Below are 18,561 nucleotides of genomic sequence, written 5' to 3'. Positions count from 1 at the left end.
TAACACAGATACTTTTCAGTCTCCATTTTAGTTTTTGAATGCCTGTCTAGCTAATGTTGAACATGTGTAGGGGAATAAGAATAGAGTGGAGAGAAGAATTGCATAACACTCCTCTGCCCAAACCCCCATGGCCCTCCAGGTCACTCACAATAAAAGCTAAAGTCCTCGCAGTGGTCTACAAGAGGCTACAAAGATTTGCCCCCTATTGGGAGACAATTTTCTGTGAATCTCTTACATGTCTGCACTTCTTGGAGCAGAGGTACTGACTGCCTTTGTTTGAACTATCTTTTCAAGGATGTTTATTTAACGAACAGCCTTGGATGACAGAATCTCTGCCTGGTGCAGGGGACAGGCTTGTTTACTGTCCAGTGTAATAATGTTGCCCTATGGGTCAAAGATCAGGCAGGTTTGCTTACAGTCTTTAGGAAGGATTTGGGTTCTCTAAGCTCTTGGGCTCTCAGCAGTGATGCAAACCCCCTATCGGGTAGCAGACACCTAGGCTGCTCTGTGTCACCCCCAAAGACCTGGGGGGTGGAGGGCAACTGGAAAAGACAAACATGAAGCTCAGGCTACTTGCTATGCTTCAGGTTATAAAATCCCTTGTCTCTGCCCCAGTCTTGTATCTCTGCCAGTATCCACAGAAATGTATCAGACTAAGTGGTTACCTTGCAGGTGAAGTCAAGTCTCAGCACCTTCCCAGTTGTTAACCGCCTACCCCACACCTCTCTCGCCTCATCTGCTATTCCTTCTCTTGTCATCCTGCCTGTTACTGAACCCTGCCAAGGACACTCCTGCCTCAGGGCCTCGGCACATGCTTTGCTGTCAGCCTGGAAGATTTTACTCCCAGATGTCTTTCATTCAGATCCTGTCCAAATGACTCCTCAATGGAGTCTTCCCTGACTACTCTATTTAAAATAGCCTTGCCACCAGTAAACAGGTGGACTTTTGCCAACCTGAAGGATAAAAATGGTATCTCAGTGTGCTTTAAATTTATCTTTTATTATTTTCTATGTCTTATAATGTCTACTATATTTCTGTTATTATTGTGCTGAAGAGCCATTTATATTTCCTTTCCTGTGAATTGTCTGGTCTTATCCTTTGCCTACTTTTTCTAACAATAGTTGGTCTTTTTCATATTAATTTTTCACTTGCTTTGGATGTGATTACACATTCTTTTTCTCAACTCATTATCTGTCTTTTGAGTTTATGGTGTCATCATTGCTGTCGTTTTAATGTAAAAGTTTCCTCTTCTTCTGTAGTTGAATTTATCAATCTTTTATGGCTTCTGTGTTTTCAATCAAAACCAGAAAGCTCTTCTCCATTCCAAGATGACAAGAAATTCACCCATGATTTCTCCTATTTTTCTAGTACATTTATGGTGCCATTTCAAAATACACAAACCTCTGAATCATTTGGAACTTGGTGTAGTGCGTGACTCACAAATTCAACTTGCAGGTCTTTTTGACTATTCAATTGTCCCCACCCTTTTATTATTTATTTATTTTTAAGCACATAATTGAAACATTTATTGAAAACATACCCTGGAAAACTTGCTAACATGCACGACAATGCCTCTTTCACCCATCTTAGAGGTGGGTACACTGTGGCCCGGGGCATTGGTCAACTTGCCCAAGGCTGGCCAGCTGGTAAGTACAGTTTGCAGATCTCTTGAGAAACTGTCTGTGTGCTCCCTCCTGCCTCTCAAGCCCCTCAACCATACTTGTGGTTTGGGACACCCCCTATTATACCTCTTGCAGCCAGACTTCCATCAGGACCAGTAATCCAATGCATTGGCTTGCACTGGGGGAACCCTGTGCCTTCAGGATGTACACATTGGGGTCCCAAGCCCTATGGACACAGTTCCCCTGGTTTAGCCAAAGCTGGTGAGAAGCCTCAGCACATGGCCTGATCCCTTTCTGTGTCTGGGCAGGATTCATACTGTTTTAATTACTGAGGAGCTATAATATGTTTTAATATTTGATATTGCTAGTTCCTCCCTCCTTGTTCTTCTTTTTCAGAGCTTGTTTCCTGACTAGTGTTTTTATTTTGCCATTTGAATTTTAGGAACAAGTAGGGTAGTTTAAAACACACACACACACACACACATATTCTATTAATCTCATTAGTACTTTTATGGAGTTACGTTAAATTTAAACTTTACTTAAAGAGAATTGAGAGCTTTGTGCTAGTGTCTTCCTATTCAAAAATGTCATGTTCATCTTGCCATTTGACTCGATTTTCTTATTTATAAAATGGGAGCAATATGAATTTCATAGAATTAAATGAGAAAATGCCTGTGAAGGACAAAATAGTAGATGCCAACGTATTGCTTTGCCACTTTGTAGCCTATGAGCTTGGGTTTGGTTACTAGACTATTCTGAGCTCATTTGTAAACGGGATAATAATAGCATCTGCTTCATAGGACTGTAATGAAGGTTAAATGAGATGAGGCATACCAAGTACTCAGTGCACTGCCTAGAACGTAAGTACTCAAAGAATACTAGCTGTTCTTCTAAAAGGCAGGCTATCGCAGGGCAATGCGACTTAAAGCAAAAGCTTGCAGGGATCCACCTTAGGGCCAGTGTTCTCAGGCCAATTCTTCTTTCCGAGAACCTACCTAACCGTGGGTCGCCACTTCCGACTTTCCCCGTGCGCCTGGGAAAGCAGTCGGATTTAAAGCAGCGATCCGACTGCCTAGGTTCACCGCGAGACTCCAGGATGCTACTCCCACTCCATAGGCGCGGCGCTGCCACGTCTCGCGCGTCCTGTGCTCCGTCAGGGAGGAGGCGTGGCCAAGCCGGGCCCGCCCCCGAGCGCTCTTCGTCACGTCAGAGGCCCGCCCCTCCGCGGCCCAAGTCGCTTGTAGGGCGCCCCCGGTTGCAGAGCGCCGTGACGCTTCGACGGGGCGGGGGCAAGCACGCGCCCGGAAGTCCCGGGGGAGAGGTGTTACGTATATCCGGCGAGGAGCTGGCGGTCCCGGGTGCTGCTGGGCTCTGTGCTCTGAGGGAGGGTCGAAGCCGCCCGCCGCCGCTGGAGGAGTCCCTTGGGCTGTGAGTCGGGCGGCCGAGGCGAGGGAGGGAGCCGGGGTCTCAGGGACTGGGGCAGACAGCGGGAGGGTCGGGGCGGAGGCCGGTGCAGGCGGGGTTGGGGGGGAAGTGACACGCAGGCGGTTCTGTGGGGCCGCGGGGATGGTTCTGGGCGGGGATGGGCCGACTTAGCCGGCTCTGCTCGGTCCCCTGCCGGTTTCTGGGGTATCGGGTTGATCTGCATTCCGCTCGGGGGTCTTGCAGCTGCTGGGCAGGATAACAGTTTTGTCTGCTACTGTGTGCTCGGGTTTACGAAACGGCCTCAACAACCCCATCTCGGATGAGCCTCACAGCCGTCGGTGAGGTTGGTGGGAGACCTTGATGAGAATCCTTGTTTCACAGACCCGGGAGCTAAGCCTCGCCGAGACTCAGTGAACTGGCCAAGGCTCCACAAATAGCAAGTGTGAGCGTTCGAACCAGTTCTCCTGGCTCCTAGTACAGGGCCTCCCCCCCATCCACTTCAGTTATCATCTGATGTCCTCGGCCGAACCCCGTATTTTCTCCTTCCACCTTCCTCTTCCCGCCCCGCTTCAGTGCATGGAAAAAATTCTGCATGCTCGTTGGGTATATTGTAGATTAATGTTCTCGTCACGATTCTAGCCGAGAGGTCAGGAGCACACTTGTGAGCGTAGGCACTAAATTGCCCCTGCCAGTATTCTCCCTTGCTCTTGTCTGTTCTCCTTTACCTTGATCCATCTGCTTTGGTTGTGACGGGGTGGGGGGTATGGAGCTTTGCAATGGGACTAGCCTTTGACAGACCCTGCAGCTAAGCAGGTTTCATAGCTAAAAGCCAGCTGACTGCATGCTACCCCAGATCTGTCTGAAATGGTGTCTCAAAGTTCTGAGTATGTAAAGACGCAATGAGTATATATAAGAAATGATGCATAGATTCTTTATTGGGCAGTGGTCACCCTAGTGCTTTTCCTTTTTGTTTGTTTGATCAGTCAGCCCTGAAATGGGCAAATTTTTGTTTGGGGTACATTGGCAATGCTCTTGTTGGTAGTTTAGAGCCCTTAAATTTTAGACTAGTCTAATTTGCTGTAAGGTGCCATAAGGCGGTAGAGTGGATCAAGGATAGAAAATAAATAAGATGCTAGTTATTAACATTCCATTCAAAAGGTATTATGTGTTGTAAGGAAGGAAACTGTAAGATTATCATCTGTGTAGTTGGTGGGTTAAAGAAGTTTTATATTTTTTTAAAATCAGTTTTGTGATTTTGATTTGAATTTTATGTGATATTAACAGGAAGAACTGTGGCCTTGGAGTTAAAAGAGGAGGGTTTAAGTCTGGCGCTGTTTCTTAGCTGAGCAGCCTTGGTTGAGCCAGCTAACCCAGGAATGTCAGCATCCTTATCTTGTTAAATGAGGCCAAGGATTTCCTGGGTAGGGTTGGTGTGAGATTGAAGTGAGATGTATGTGCAGGCACCATAAACTGTAAAACTACTCATGATGGAGTATACTTACAAATCCTAAGATCTCAAGAATGGAGGCAGCATCAAAGCCATTTCCTTAACTTTGGCTAACAATGCAACACAACTCTTTGTGTCCAAGAAGGGTTTTTATTATTTTTTTAACATAGCCTGAAGAGTTTCTTTAAGCACTTATTTTGGCGGGAAGAATTATAGGACCTTGAAAGCAGGTATGTCAAGGGAAAATAAATTGGAAAATCATAGTTCAGTTACCATGAAACATTCCTTGAAGTGGGGTTTTCCCCTTGTCAGCTGGTGAGAATTCATCTAGTTGGAAATACTTCTAAAATGATGTGGTAAAATTTTACAAAGAGTCTGTCAAGTACTGACTGCAAACCAGTGTAGTGCAAATAAATGCATAAGTGTTGGGTTTTAAAGGAGTGATCAGGGTGGAAGTGACCTAAATGAGAGGTGCTTTGTAAAGGTAAGCTGCACTTCTCCAAGCGGTAGACAGACGGTAGGGAGGGATAACTGGTTTGTGGGGATTGCAGAGGAGTGGCACACTGTTCTTTTACTTACCTACCTAGTGGAAACTTCAGCACAGGAGCTTTATAAATATATTGAAGTCACTGGTTTCTTAAAGTGCAGACCAAGTTTCCAGACAAAACTGTTAACCTAACATGCTAAATTTGTTCTTCTGCCACAGTATATTTTGAAGTTACTGAAAGGGCGGAAAACCTTATTTGGTGTCTTTTTACAAAAGCTTCAGTCTCTACCCTCACTCTAACTCCCAAACTTCATTTGGCCCTCCATGGTAACAGCCATAGAAAATAAGCATTAAGCAGTCCCTAAAATTTATGAGTCAGACCACAGGCCTGATTTAAAAAACAAAACAAAAACAGTAATTGGATGAAAAAGATTAACATACGCTATCTTCTTCCAATTTCTTCATTTAACATTCTTTGAAGAATATAGGTGGTTTTTTATGAACCCTTTTGCGGGTCACTAGTAAAAGTAACAAAACTAAACTTTGGTTACTTTTTTGAAAAAAACAAACTTTATGAAAGTTTTGTTTGAAAGCAGTTGGTCACATCTAGTATAAATAGCCTTGTGTTCACATGCTTTTGATGATGGACAGGAGTGAAAGTGGCGGATCTTGCCCTTTTTTTGCACCAAATCTGAGATAATGAGTCAAAAATTCACTGTGACTAGGAAATGCTGCCACTGAGAAACCTTAACACCCACTGCTGGCTCTAGATCCTCCTATCTTAACTTCATTCAGAAGTCCTCTTGTTTATTACCAATGTATGTAGATCTTTTTGTAGCTTTGGATCATCTTTTGCTTTGTCTAGGCCTATGGGAAACAGTAGAAAGAGTGGTGTTACTATCAGTACAAATTAAGGTATGTACTTGACTAGGAACCTACTACAGTGTCCTGAAGAAGTATTGTAAGAAAACCCATATTTGAAAAATGGTTAGGTCTTGATTATTCACATTATGAAAGGGTTATCTTCTTACTGCTTCATATCTCTCCAAAATAGTGATATTATCATCTCTTTTATAAGTTGAGACACATCTCTCCAAGAGGGGTTAAACACATATTGTTTAAAAAGAGATAGCATTGATAGATGCAGCAGGGCAAATTGTGCCAGTCAGAAGGATTTTGGTGACTGTGTTTTTTTAGACCAGTTTACAAGGATGGGTTAATACGGTTTTCATTCTGGTTAGTATGCACTTTTTTCATTCTTATTTTCTACTCAGTGCATCAGTGTGACATTTTGATCCAGATTATTGATGGTACTAATTCTGTAGAGATTTTGCTAACTGGTAGACAGCAGTGGTATATATAGGGAATGTGAATGAGCAGCTGACTGGAGGAGTGAGTTACACAGTAAAAGAAGTACTACTATATTTTGCCATGTATAATGCGTACTTTTTTGTCAAAATTTGTGAGAGAAAAATAAGCATCATACATGGGTAGTACTAATTCCGTATCTATGAAAATGTTTTTAATTCTTTTATTTATGCTTATGAGTTAAAGGTGTAATTCTAGAAATTAATAATGATACCTGTATGCAAAATAATAACCTAGAAAATGATAATCAGTTTTGTTGAACTTACAACCATTGTTTTTGACTAACTTGCAACCACAAAGAGTTCTTGGCCTTCTATGAGGCTTAAATATCGTAAATTTGTTACCAGTACATAAAATTTCTTGTACCTGTATCTGTTATTGTGTTTTGTAATTATTTGTTACATAAAATTTCTTGCACTATAACATGTTAAAAAATAAACGCTAAAATTCCTTTATAATACAAAAAAACAAGTACCTAAAAGTAAACAAATAAAAATTTGAATTAAATTAAAACGAAATATTTTTTTTCCCTGAAAGTTTGGGCCAAAAATGTGGGTGCCTGTTATACACCGGAGCACATTATACATGGCAAAATATTGTATATCATCAGCTCCTGGTCCTCTGAGTATTATAGTTTGAAAACTGTTAGAAAACCAGGAATTTGTGCAGATATGAGATCCCCCAGAGACTTCCCTCCAGAGTGCAAAATGCTTTGTTTTATTATGCCTGAAAACATGAGACTGTAAACATGCATCAGGGTCAGGGAATAAGAGTTAACTTCTCCAAAACTGTACTAGTGTTCAGAATGCTAATCTTTGCTGCTTTCATATTTTATACAGGTAGTAAGCATTAATAATGTCTTTCATCTTTGAGTGGATCTACAATGGCTTCAGCAGTGTGCTCCAGTTCCTAGGTAAAGCCGTTTTTCTTGAAATATATCATATGTTTTAAATTTTCTGCATTTCCTCCAACAGTTTAAATACAAGCAGCTTGTAGTATGCAAAGAGCAAAATTATGTTAAATTTTTTTTTTTCTGTCTTAGGACTCTACAAGAAATCTGGAAAACTTGTGTTCTTGGGTTTGGACAATGCAGGCAAAACCACTCTTCTACACATGCTCAAAGATGACAGATTGGGCCAACATGTTCCAACATTACATCCAAGTAAGTTCGAAAATACCAGCTGACCTTTTGCTATTTAAAGGTCAATGTCGGGGTTGGAGGATGAACCCCTAATTTATGCAGTTCTTTCATTAACTGAAGTTCCAAAGGACAGCTCACTTGAAAAAAATTACAATACACTCAGGTCACAGACTCATAAATATAAACCTCTGGTACTTTATCACTATCTTTTCTCACAAGTCCTGTAATAGGACACATCTGTCATTTCTACTTCTAAGCAACAACAGATACCTTGGAGAAAAAGAAACTTGGCCTTTTAAAATAATTTAATAATGTTTTCACACTTGTATTCTTTTATTTACAAGGTGAAAGCTTCATTAAGTTTTGCTTTCATATTGGCTTACAGTACTGGTAGCTGGGCCTTGTTGGATGGAGAATTTATTTCTTTCCTCTCTTTCAATAATTTTTCAGCATCAGAAGAGTTGACAATTGCTGGAATGACTTTTACAACTTTTGATCTTGGTGGGCATGAGCAAGGTAAGAGATAATTCAAAGAAAAGATGGTATTGACTTACAGTTCATTTTGTGTCCCTCCACTTTTTTCAAAAATCAGTGTGTCATTTTTACCTTTTAAATTGCTTGCATTTAGGATTGAGATCTTATTACTATAAGGAAGTTGGTTTATTCATTTATTATTTTTAAGTAATTTCCAACTTGTCACAAATTGCATAAATAATAGAGAACTCCACTTCTTTATACCTTTTGCCCAGATTTGTCAGTCTCCGTCTGTATATAATACTTATTAACATTTATTTTTCTTGAACCATTTGTGACTTGCTCTTTTATTTCTTAATACTGTAATGTATATTTCCTAAGAAAAAAAGAGTATTCCCTTATATGGTTGTAATCATTATCAAACCCAGGAAGTTTTATTTTTATCTACTCTGTAGTGTATATTCCTCTTTTTGTCAATTGTCCCAATAATCTTTATAGCATTTTCCCTTTTAAACATGATCCAGTACAATAGCACATTGAATTTAATCATATCTCTTTTGTATCCTTTATTCAATGGAATATGTGTAGAAAATTAAGTTGTTATTTGTAATTCCAAACTTGTCAAAAGTTGCAAAAATAATATAGTGACTACTTGTGACCACTCTGATCTAAATTGATATTTTGTGTACTGTACCCATTTGGGTCAGTTGGTGGAACATTTTCTTCTACCTTCTTGTTCTCCACGGTGCATTTTGCCTTACTCAGGCGGCGTCTGTTTGGTTCCCAGATCCCTGTCAGTTGTCTTGTATGTGTTTTAGAGATATACAGAATGGAGCACCTTTATCTGATGGACACTCACTTTACATTTGGCTAGACTCTAGGCTAAGGAGTAAAACATTTGCAATGTGGGAATAAAAAATATTCTGGGAAGGGAAAGAACCTATTAAGATTCTTTCAGATTTACTCATTTGTTATTAAATTGAGTTGAGAAGTTTCCTTTTGCAGCATTATATTAGGTTGAATCTAATATAGTTTTTTTAGAGTTTGGTTAAAAGATAATATATTGGTCATTTTAATCATTCAGCCAAAGAAATTTTAGCCAAAAGGCTGAGAAGCGATTGAAATAATTTTAGTCAGTGATTTCATTAACATGTAATTACGTTTGTTTTATTCATGTAATATTTACATGCTATAAAGTCATATATATATAGTATGATCACAATCACATATAATACCTGTACAGAAAAACTGTTGAAATAAAATACACAAAAACATTAGCAGTGGGTGTGTTTTAATGAAGGATTATAGATTATCTTGTTTCCTTTTTTTCTATAACGAGCTTGTATTATTTTCATTTGGGTAGCATTGGGCAAATGGTGTCTCTTACTCTTTCAAAAAGATGTGTAACTGCATACAAATTTAAATTCAGCAGTAATGCAGTCATGAGCTGAACTGAGACCCTTAGGGGAGTGTAGAGCAGTAGGTATTTTTAGAAACCTGAACTGGGAATTATGTATCATTTGGTTTGATAATTTAGCTTTCAGGTTTTGATACAGTAAAAAGGAAAGTGTGTTTTGTGTACATAGTTTTATTTGAGGAAGATTAACAGAAACATATTTTTATAATAACCTAGCCACCATTATACAGAAGTTACTAAAATGCTGTCTATTCAGAAGTTTCCCTTTTTTTTTTTTTTAAATATACAACTTTAAAAAACCTCTAACTTATAAAAGTAGTCTACACTCAATGTAACAAATTTGGTATACAGTCAGTGTATGACTAAGGAAGGTAAAAGTAAAAGTTGCCCCAACCTCTCCTTCCCGGTCCCACTCTTCAGAGGTAACCATTATTAACTATGGTATAGAGATGCTTTCTTATTCATCCCATTAAAAGGAGTAGAAATGAATGGCTTGGAAATTATAATATAATGAAAGCATTGCTTCCTAAACCATTGTGACTTCATGTCATAAACAAAAAAATAAAATTGGGGCGGCCAGTTAGCTCAGGTGGTTAGAGCACAGGCTCATAACACCAAGGTTGATGGTTCGATTCCCATATGGGCCACTGAGCTGCGCCCTCCACAACGAGATTGAAACAACTACTAGACTTGGAGCTGATGGGTCCTGGAAAAAAACACTGTTCCTCAAGAAAAAAACAAAATAAAATAAAATTTATAGGCACACCAGATTAGATACAGGAGACTGAAGTGATTAGCCTTGGAACTTCAACCACCTGTCAGGCCCAGTCTCCCTGAGGGTTGAGCAGATGAGCGTGTCAGTACACTCACACATGGGTTAGTGAGGAACTAGCTTGGGACTAAGGTTACATGGGTAAGTAATTTGCATCATGGTGGTGTAACTTAGAGGTTACAAACTAAAATAGCTCCAAGGACAAGGTAGGTGATTTAAGTGAGTGAAATTGGGAGTGAGATAGTAGGAAGTCGTGGAAACTTTGGCAGATGGAAGAGCCCAGACCTCATCTAAAGGAGCTGCCACTGCTCAGGTCCAGTTGCCTATTGGCAGGTGGGTAGGTAGGCACGAGATTGCAAGATGTTGCAGTTTTTCAAAAAACCATGCAGAAATCCTGGTTTTCGAATTTCACAAAACTTGATTCAGTTCATGGATCATCAGTTTATACCTTCTGCTCTGACTTAATAATGGCTAAGAGTTGGAAAATCATATGGAGTTGACTGCTGTTGAAACCTGGCCAAGATTTGCCCACTAGGTAGACTGTCAGGTTATTCATTTTCAAAATATGTGTATTTTTTATTGATGTAACTACAAACTTTGTCTTTTTAGCACGTCGGGTTTGGAAAAATTACCTCCCAGCCATTAATGGGATTGTTTTTCTGGTGGACTGTGCAGATCATCATCGCCTCATGGAATCCAAAGTGGAACTCAATGTATGTTTATATTTTTTTCCTTTCTTGGCCTCTATTTCTTTTTAAGCAATACCGCTCAGTAGTGCCAATACTTAATCATTCCAGTTAACATTTGATGAAAGTCCTAGTTATGGGAAGAAAGTGTTTTAAAATCTACAACATTGCATTTCAGTGTCCTAAGGAAACTCAGCTTGAACTTGAGTAAATTAACTGTGTGTATAGCTGTCATAGGGTGACTCTGTGTTTGCTGGGACACACCTCAGTTTATGCCTGTTTAACATAATTAACATTATTCCCTTTCACATATCACATATGGCCACTCTTTATGAGGTGTTGGCATAGTGAAACCTTAAAAGAGTTCTTTACATTTTGAATTTGCCTTCTCAGTTGTGCCTGTCCACCCTTGTACTAAATGACTTGCCAGACCTTAAGAGTCTGTTTTCGGTCTTTAGTTTTGGTCACATGCAGTGATTGATACTATCAAGGACTAGCTTCAAGTTTTTTTCCTTCCTCAACATTGTATTTTCTTGGCTTGACAATTCGTATAATGTTGTCATTGTTATCCCTGCTGCTTTGCCCTGTGCCTCTTCTTTCTCTTTGATTTATAATCATCTCTCTGCATTCCTGCTTCTGGAAATTTGAACCTGTCTCAGTTTTATTTGTCAATATGTTTTTTGAATCTATACTCAAGTCTCATGTAGAATCGCCTGTAGGGCAGTCCTTCCCTTACTTGACTTTTTGGCACTGGTCGTTCTCTCTCTTTAAACTCTCTTTTACATGTTTGGTTTTGGTGCTCTCTCTCCCTAGCTGATGCTTCCCAGACTTTTTCACATGTACCTGTTCCTCTGCTTAGCCCTTAAATCTTGGTGTTCCCCAGGGTCTGTACTTTCTGCTAAGCTACACCTGTTGCTTCATCTGCCACCCACATGCCAGTGACTCCCAAATGGATTTCTCTCTTCTAAACCTCCCTTGAGTTCCAGCCCCATACAGAATGCACTAGACAACTCCATCTACCAATTTTATTCTTTCAGAATGGAACTATTCATCTTCACCACCATGTACATCGACATGCAGTCCAGAACCCTGTGAATTACTCTAGATTACACCACCATCCTGCCACATACTGTAATAATGCTAGAAGTTATTTCCTTAGACTTGTCATTGCCCTACTTAATATCCTCTAATAGATCTCTATCACCATCAGGATAAAGTCCATAAATCTTTGGTATAGCACGTAAGATCTTTCATGAGTTTTCCTCTATTCTTCCAGCTTATTTTATCTCTGCTGCCTACATTTCAGACATAGAGAACAACTTGCCCTTCCTTAGGTATGCAGAAGTAGCTGTTTCTGCCAGGCTTTCTCACCTGACCCCGTGCCCCTTTTTGCTGGTAAATTTCAAATGTCCTTTAAGAGATCTCAGTTCAGGTATGACCACTTCTAGGAAGCCTTCCCTGACCTCTCAGACTGTTAGACTTTCCACCTTATCAGTGTCTGTTGCTTCTTTACTGGTTTTCTTACAGGGCTCCCTCACTAGACTGTACTGAAATGACAGAGACCTTATCTTGTTTCTGCGTGAAACTTCTGCACTAGCAAAGCATCGGTCACATAGTAGGCACTTTGTTAGAATGAATGACTTTCTTAATCTGATTTTGTCTAACATTTCCTGGAACTTAAGGTGATCAAAGTATGTTGCCCTTTATCTGTTCAACTTTAGTCTCCTTTCCTGGCTTTTCCTGACAGTGGGAACTACAGTCCCAGTGCAATATTGTGATTTATAAGAAATATATATTTGGTCATTCAGATGATCAAAATATATTTCACATCCATATGTGGTTTTCATCCACAGTTCCTGTCATACAGTTCCCCAAATCCTTGGAATTTCCTGAGAGGAGAGCCACAGAAATGTCTTTTGTTATGTTAATGAGGTGGCCCTTGGGCCCCATCTAAGGATGGGGGTTGGTTACCAGGAGACCCAACCTTTAGAGGTTGGAACTTTTAGCCCCACCCCAGGACCTCTAGGGAAGGGAGAGGGGCTGGAATCAGTTGCCAGTGGCCAATGATTTAATCAATTATGACTAATAAAGCCTCCATAAAAACCCAGAAGACAGGGTTCAGAGAGCTTCGGAGTTGGTTAGCACAGATTTGGTGAAGAGTGGCTCACCTAGAGAGGGCATGGATGCTCCGCACTCTTTCCCAGTGCCTCGCCCTGTGCATCTCTTCCATCTGGCTGTTGCCTGAGTTACATCCTTTTACAATAAATAAAACAATAATCTAGTAAGTAAACTGTTTCACTGAGCTCTGTGAGTCGTTCTAGCAAATTACTCAAATCCAAGAAGGGGATCGTGGGAACCTCTGATTTATAAGCCAGTCAGTCAGAAGCACAGGTAACAACCTGTACTTGCGGCTGGCATCTGAAGGGGATGGGGGCAGCCTTGTAGGACTGAACCCTTAACCTGTGGAATCTGATGTTATCTTTGGGTAGATCGGGTCAGAATTGAGTTCAATTGTAGAACACCCAGCTGGTGTCCCGAGAATTGCTTGTTGGCTGGGGAACCTCCCCTACATTGGAATTGGTACCAGAACCAATTTGAAATCCCTGCCAGCTTTGACTCCTCTTTGTCTCTCCTGTCATTTACACTTCAGCCTCTTTATTTCTTACTCCAGATGCCTGCTGCACTTTTTCTTATATGCTGCCATGGTAGGCCAGGTCATTGTCTCTTTCCTGAGCACCACAGATAGATACTGTTGGTGAGCTCATCGTGCTAGAAGTATAGATGCTATCTAGTAAGTTCTGTTTTTGGGGTTGTTAGGATCTATTACAGCTAACCTCTCAGACGGGCATCATAATATTGGTCACCCCTCCCCTTCCCACTTAACATGTCAATGTAAATGCTGTAATCCAGGCAGGTGATACTCTGTGCAGCTTCCTGAATCTTTTCCTACTGCAAAGCCATTGCTTATACTCTCCCTTCCCCTTTCCACCTATCCAAACCCTGCCCCTCCTCCAGAGCCCCGTTTAGGCTCCACATCTTTGCTAAGACTTTCCTCAAGCCCATACATGTTACCATTTTATTTTCCTGAATATCTTTTAGTGTTCATCTTCTGTCCTGATTCATTGTGACACTTAATCGTCCACTTGCCTTGCTTTTTTTGATAGATGTGTGAACATACACAGTGAGGATTTCTTGAAGCCAGGGATGTGTCTTACCTTTCCTTTTATATCTCTCTCAGTACTGGAGACAGTGCTTTGCACACATTGGGAACTCAGTGAATACTTGGGGGGTTTCTGTACTCATTTCTGAGGCTCTGTAGCCATAGCACTCATGCTTCTAGGACTGTGCTCAGTGGATAGCCTGAGGATGGTCTGGGGCGGAGGGACTTAGCTCAGAGTGAACATTGGAGTAGTTCTGCTGCCTAGTAAATAGATACAGCCTTAAGTTGCAATTGTTTTGAGGGCATTAGGGGATTTTTACCTAATGCCAGGGTATTTTTAGGGGCGTTTTACCTAATAATAAGGGTGTTATATAATGTTAAGATTAACTTAGTTAATCACTCAGGTATAAAAATGATCAGATTTTTTGCTTTACATTTGATACTTACAGACAAGTGAAAGTCAAAGTGGCTTTTATTATCTTGTGGCTTTTATAGATTCCTCACTTCATGTCTTGTCTTCAGGCTTTAATGACTGATGAAACAATATCCAATGTGCCAATCCTTATCTTGGGTAACAAAATTGACAGAACAGATGCAATCAGTGAAGAAAAACTCCGTGAGATATTTGGGCTTTATGGACAGACCACGGGAAAGGTAAGAGAAGAATCTTCAGGGGCCATACTCCTGTAAAGGAAATTCACAGCTTTTAAAACACTCATGTTTTGCTATCTAGATTTTACTTACCTTTCTAAAGTTTAACTGGGCTTAGGATTTGTTTCATTTAGGTAATTTGTAGACTCTTCTGAAGGTAGGAACGTGTTCTTTCTAATGTGATACATTCTTCAGGTATATGAAGATAAAGGAAGTAGTACAAAAGGCAAACTTAAATATAAAAATTTTCTGTCTTTCAAATTCAATTCTGAGAAATCTCTTTTAAAAGAGCTCCTTTTAACCAGAAATTAATTTTTTTATTTTTAATTTTTTTTACTGGAGATTTCAGGTTATGAAGAAGAGTGATCATTTATATATATCACTTTCCAAGCATTGAAATCAAAGCAGTTGGTCAACCTCAGTGCTTGTTGCTGAGAGAGGTTGGACTGTTATCCCCGTTTTGAAGATGAGGAAACTCAGAGAGTGATTTGTTAGGTCTACACAGCAAGTCAGGACCAGGAATCGAAGCCAAGTCTTCTAGATCAATATGTTAATGTTGTCTCCAGCTGGAAGGAGGACTATTGCAGAAAAGCATGTTTGTTGAGAGAAAAAAGTCTAGATCAGCTATAATTAAGCAGGAATCCTGGCTTTTCATCTCAGGCTTGTGTATATTTAAAAATTGTTTCCTTTTGGGGGAATCTATGATAACTTTTTTACTTCTTTACATGGCTCCTTAGTCTTGCCTCTTGGTTACCTATTTCTTTCCAGAAATGCTTTCTTTAATTCATTAAGTTACCCCTCTTCTGCATGAGTGTTAGATACAAATGAATTCTTAGTTTCCTCAGTGTAACCTGTTACTAATGTATATTTCTGAATGCTTGCATTAATGAGAATGTCCTTATTTCTAAAAACTCCCTGACTTCTTTTGTCCATCAGAGCGCGCTGGTTCTATGGGTGCCCGCGGCCTTTTTCTTGGTTCGCTGCATTGCTGGTCAGGTGAATATTGGTGTGTTCAGAGCAAATGCTCTTCACACACACACAGAGAGAGAGAGAGAGAGAGAGAGAGAGAGAGAGAGAGAGAGGCGAGGAATAGGACTGTGCTGCTTATTCTATCCTGAAATCATGAAGCCCGGGGAAAGTCATCCGTGTGGCCTTGACCACATTTCTGTAATGAATCCCTCCTTAGATTTGCTTTTGAAAAAAGGAGAAAGTGATTTTTGTGATCACCCATTCAAGCTTTTCTACCACGGCGATGCTAACAGGCCCTTCTTGGTTTTGTCTCCCTTAGGGGAATGTGACTCTTAAGGAGCTGAACGCCCGCCCCATGGAAGTGTTCATGTGCAGCGTGCTCAAAAGGCAAGGCTACGGCGAGGGCTTCCGCTGGCTCTCCCAGTATATTGACTGATATTTGGACAGTGAGAATAAGAGTTTGACTTCTCTGGACTGATCCTATTCACAGCTTCCTCATGAACTTTTCTAATAGAACAAGGAAAGCTCTCCAACCATGTCTGGCGTTGAGAAGCCAAGAGTCTCTGTCAGCTCTCATCGCCCAGTGGTGACATGTGCTCTTCTCCACACTGTCGGGAGGTAACGCTGCCCCACGTGCTGGTGCAGGTCAGCATCCCGGGACTTGGAAGCTGGCAAGATTTGCCGGGTAAAGCTGTGTGCCATCATGGGCTACCTGATAAGAAAAACACGTCTCACCACTGTGGTTGATTTCAAAAGAAAGTGATTCTATTTTTTAAAGAAAGTGTTGTTAATGTAATTGGTTTCCCTCCTAACTTTTTAAGTTTACAATTTACTTGGTCCAGAGTTTTCTATTCCTTTTTTTTTTTTTTTTAAATCTAGTGAATGGCATTTAGATACTTCATAAAATTATGCACAGATACATATTGGAGGCCACACCTCGGTCAGGTGAACTTATTCCTGTTGAGTTAGCAGGTTGGTGAGAGAAGCTCCCCTGTCTGGGGAGCTGCCTTGGAGTAGGTGACATCACCTTGTACGCAGAGAACTAAGAAAGGACAGAGCCCTGGCCTCATAGTTGCAGCAGGTGTCCACTGTGGCAAGCTAGGGTTATTCCTTATCATGGAGTGTATAGCAGAGGAGTGAATTACAGAGTGGGTCATTATTATTAATGTAATCACTTAAACAGTTACGAATTTCAGCCGGTCTTGCTTTTAACTCTTGTGAAGTTTCATTTTTCTCTGTAGCACTTTCTCTTATTTTCAGTTATACAAAATGACTTTCGCCTCATAGAAGAGTTGAGAACATCTCCCATGTTGTCATATACTGCAGGTGTGTGTCAGTTCCTTTTGCACACATTCTAGGGGGAATATTTCTGAATAGGAGAATCACACAGGACAAAGTTAACAGTCTAAGATTCTTAATTCTGTCACTTGAGAACTTAAAAATCTGGTATTTTAGCATTTGGCAAAGTCTGGGAAAGATTTACTTAGTGGGCCTTAAGTTTTCCCCTTGCAGAATTTGGTCTATGTACTGGACTGTTTATAAGCTCTTTTAATCAAATTTTTTTTGGTCTTTAAAGGTTAACATCTGTAGCTTTTCCAGGTTTTTTGTTTTGTTTTGTTTTTTTGGTACGAAATTGCCTTTCTCCATTCCAGAAATAAGCTGGGGAAACTAATCCAAGAATTTTGTGTAGGGCTATTATTCCTATTGAGCCAGCATCCCTTATTGTCAGTAAGCACCCAGTACAAAAGCCTTAGCATCCCCAGTAGTGTGATGAGGATTGTTTTTGTAGCTTTCCATTTTCTTAATGTCATGTGTGAAATTGGATTTTCATGTTCTTAACCAGTTTTCTACCCTTGCAGAAAAAGGTGATGGGATAGGAGATGGTCTTAAAATGGGAAGGTATCTTCATTTTTCCTTTAATGAAAGATTAGAGGTAGTATCCTCAGAATTGAAAATTGTGATGATGATACTTATTTGTAGAGGATTCAATTCAGTGGATTCTTGCTTCTAATGTGAGGGTAGGGAAAGTATGGATAACGTACTCCGGGGGTGAGAGAATATTGTTCTTCAGCTGGATTTCTCATTGTTAGTCTTCAGTACTGACCTGTGGGGAAAGCATACCGTTTCACTGCCAGGTACCAGACGCGGAGGCTCAGTGCAGTATAAGTCTGGGAAGAGCATGACTTTATTTATGAGCAAGCATAGCTGGATTAAGACAAAATTGTTCATTTGGAAAGGGGTTAAAGCCTTAAGTGAATAAATCTAGCTAAAGGTGAGAGAATTAGGTAGTTAACTTGCATACTTTCAATTTTCTATGGCTAAAGATAACCCATGCTTCTCTATCCAGAGACATGAGAAGTATGATTGCTTCAGTGTTAGTTTTTCTTGCTGTTGTTTCTTCCCTAATCACTTTGTAGCAAGCCAGAAAACTGTAGATTCTATGCAGGGCAGCTCTTTGTGAAAGTGGCTTATTTTGGCCACTGGAGAAAGAGGGGATTGAAAAGTCCAGTAGCACCAGTCTATTTCTTGCCCCACAGAAAACACTGGTCCTATAATAACATAGTGGAAAGAAGCTGCTGTGAGGAGCTCGGCTCCTAACAGTGAGGATCAGAGCTTTGTACAGGAACTCCCATGAATTGAGACTTTTCATTCTGTTTATCAGAGTGCATATATGTCCTATTTCAGGAAAAGTAAAACCGTCATTTACAAAAGAAAGTCAATCTGTATCCTAAGCATTTTAATAAAAAGTTAAAACAAACTTGTTGTCTTGCTTTTTTTTTTGTTTTTGCATTGGTTCTGAGTTTGAACATATGATGACATATTTTACGCAGGAAAAGCAAAAAAGTTTCCCTACTTATGGGGAGAAATATGTACAATGGATGTGAGACTTAAAATTTGCTACCAGAAAAAAAAAAGGTTGAGGTCAATTCACATATTCCACT

At 40.2% G+C, this 18,561-nt stretch overlaps 1 protein-coding gene across 2 annotated transcripts; it reads left to right on the top strand.

Annotated features, from left to right (window-relative positions):
• Window positions 1-2,942: 2,942 nt before the first annotated feature.
• On the top strand, window positions 2,943-18,377 carry SAR1A (secretion associated Ras related GTPase 1A). Of its 2 annotated transcripts, none has more exons than XM_019625245.1 (7): window positions 2,943-3,050; window positions 7,189-7,262; window positions 7,392-7,511; window positions 7,941-8,006; window positions 10,763-10,866; window positions 14,495-14,653; window positions 15,939-18,377. In XM_019625245.1, the coding sequence occupies exons 2-7, from the start codon at window positions 7,205-7,207 to the stop codon at window positions 16,053-16,055; spliced, it is 624 nt and encodes a 207-aa protein (XP_019480790.1). In that variant the 5' UTR covers window positions 2,943-3,050; window positions 7,189-7,204; the 3' UTR covers window positions 16,056-18,377. The 2 variants fall into 2 exon arrangements, with proteins under 2 accessions (XP_019480790.1, XP_019480794.1); XM_019625249.1 differs by having other exon boundaries at window positions 2,945-3,050; window positions 14,522-14,653.
• The last annotated feature ends 184 nt before the right edge of the window (window positions 18,378-18,561 follow it).

This window comes from Hipposideros armiger, unplaced genomic scaffold, assembly GCF_001890085.2.
Source record: "Hipposideros armiger isolate ML-2016 unplaced genomic scaffold, ASM189008v1 scaffold_15, whole genome shotgun sequence".
NCBI lineage: Eukaryota > Metazoa > Chordata > Mammalia > Chiroptera > Hipposideridae > Hipposideros > Hipposideros armiger.
The sequence above is the reverse complement of the archived record's forward strand: the minus strand, read 5'-3'. Positions and strand labels throughout refer to the sequence as shown.

What these genes read in the sequence shown, in the direction of transcription:
- SAR1A (XM_019625245.1), top strand. Translation starts at nt 7,205, where the DNA reads ATGTCTTTCATCTTTGAGTGGATCTACAATGGCTTCAGCAGTGTGCTC. An exon ending in CAGTGTGCTCCAGTTCCTAG is followed by an intron (nt 7,263 to 7,391) that starts GTAAAGCCGTTT and finishes TTTCTGTCTTAG; the next exon opens with GACTCTACAAGAAATCTGGA. An exon ending in TGTTCCAACATTACATCCAA is followed by an intron (nt 7,512 to 7,940) that starts GTAAGTTCGAAA and finishes ATAATTTTTCAG; the next exon opens with CATCAGAAGAGTTGACAATT.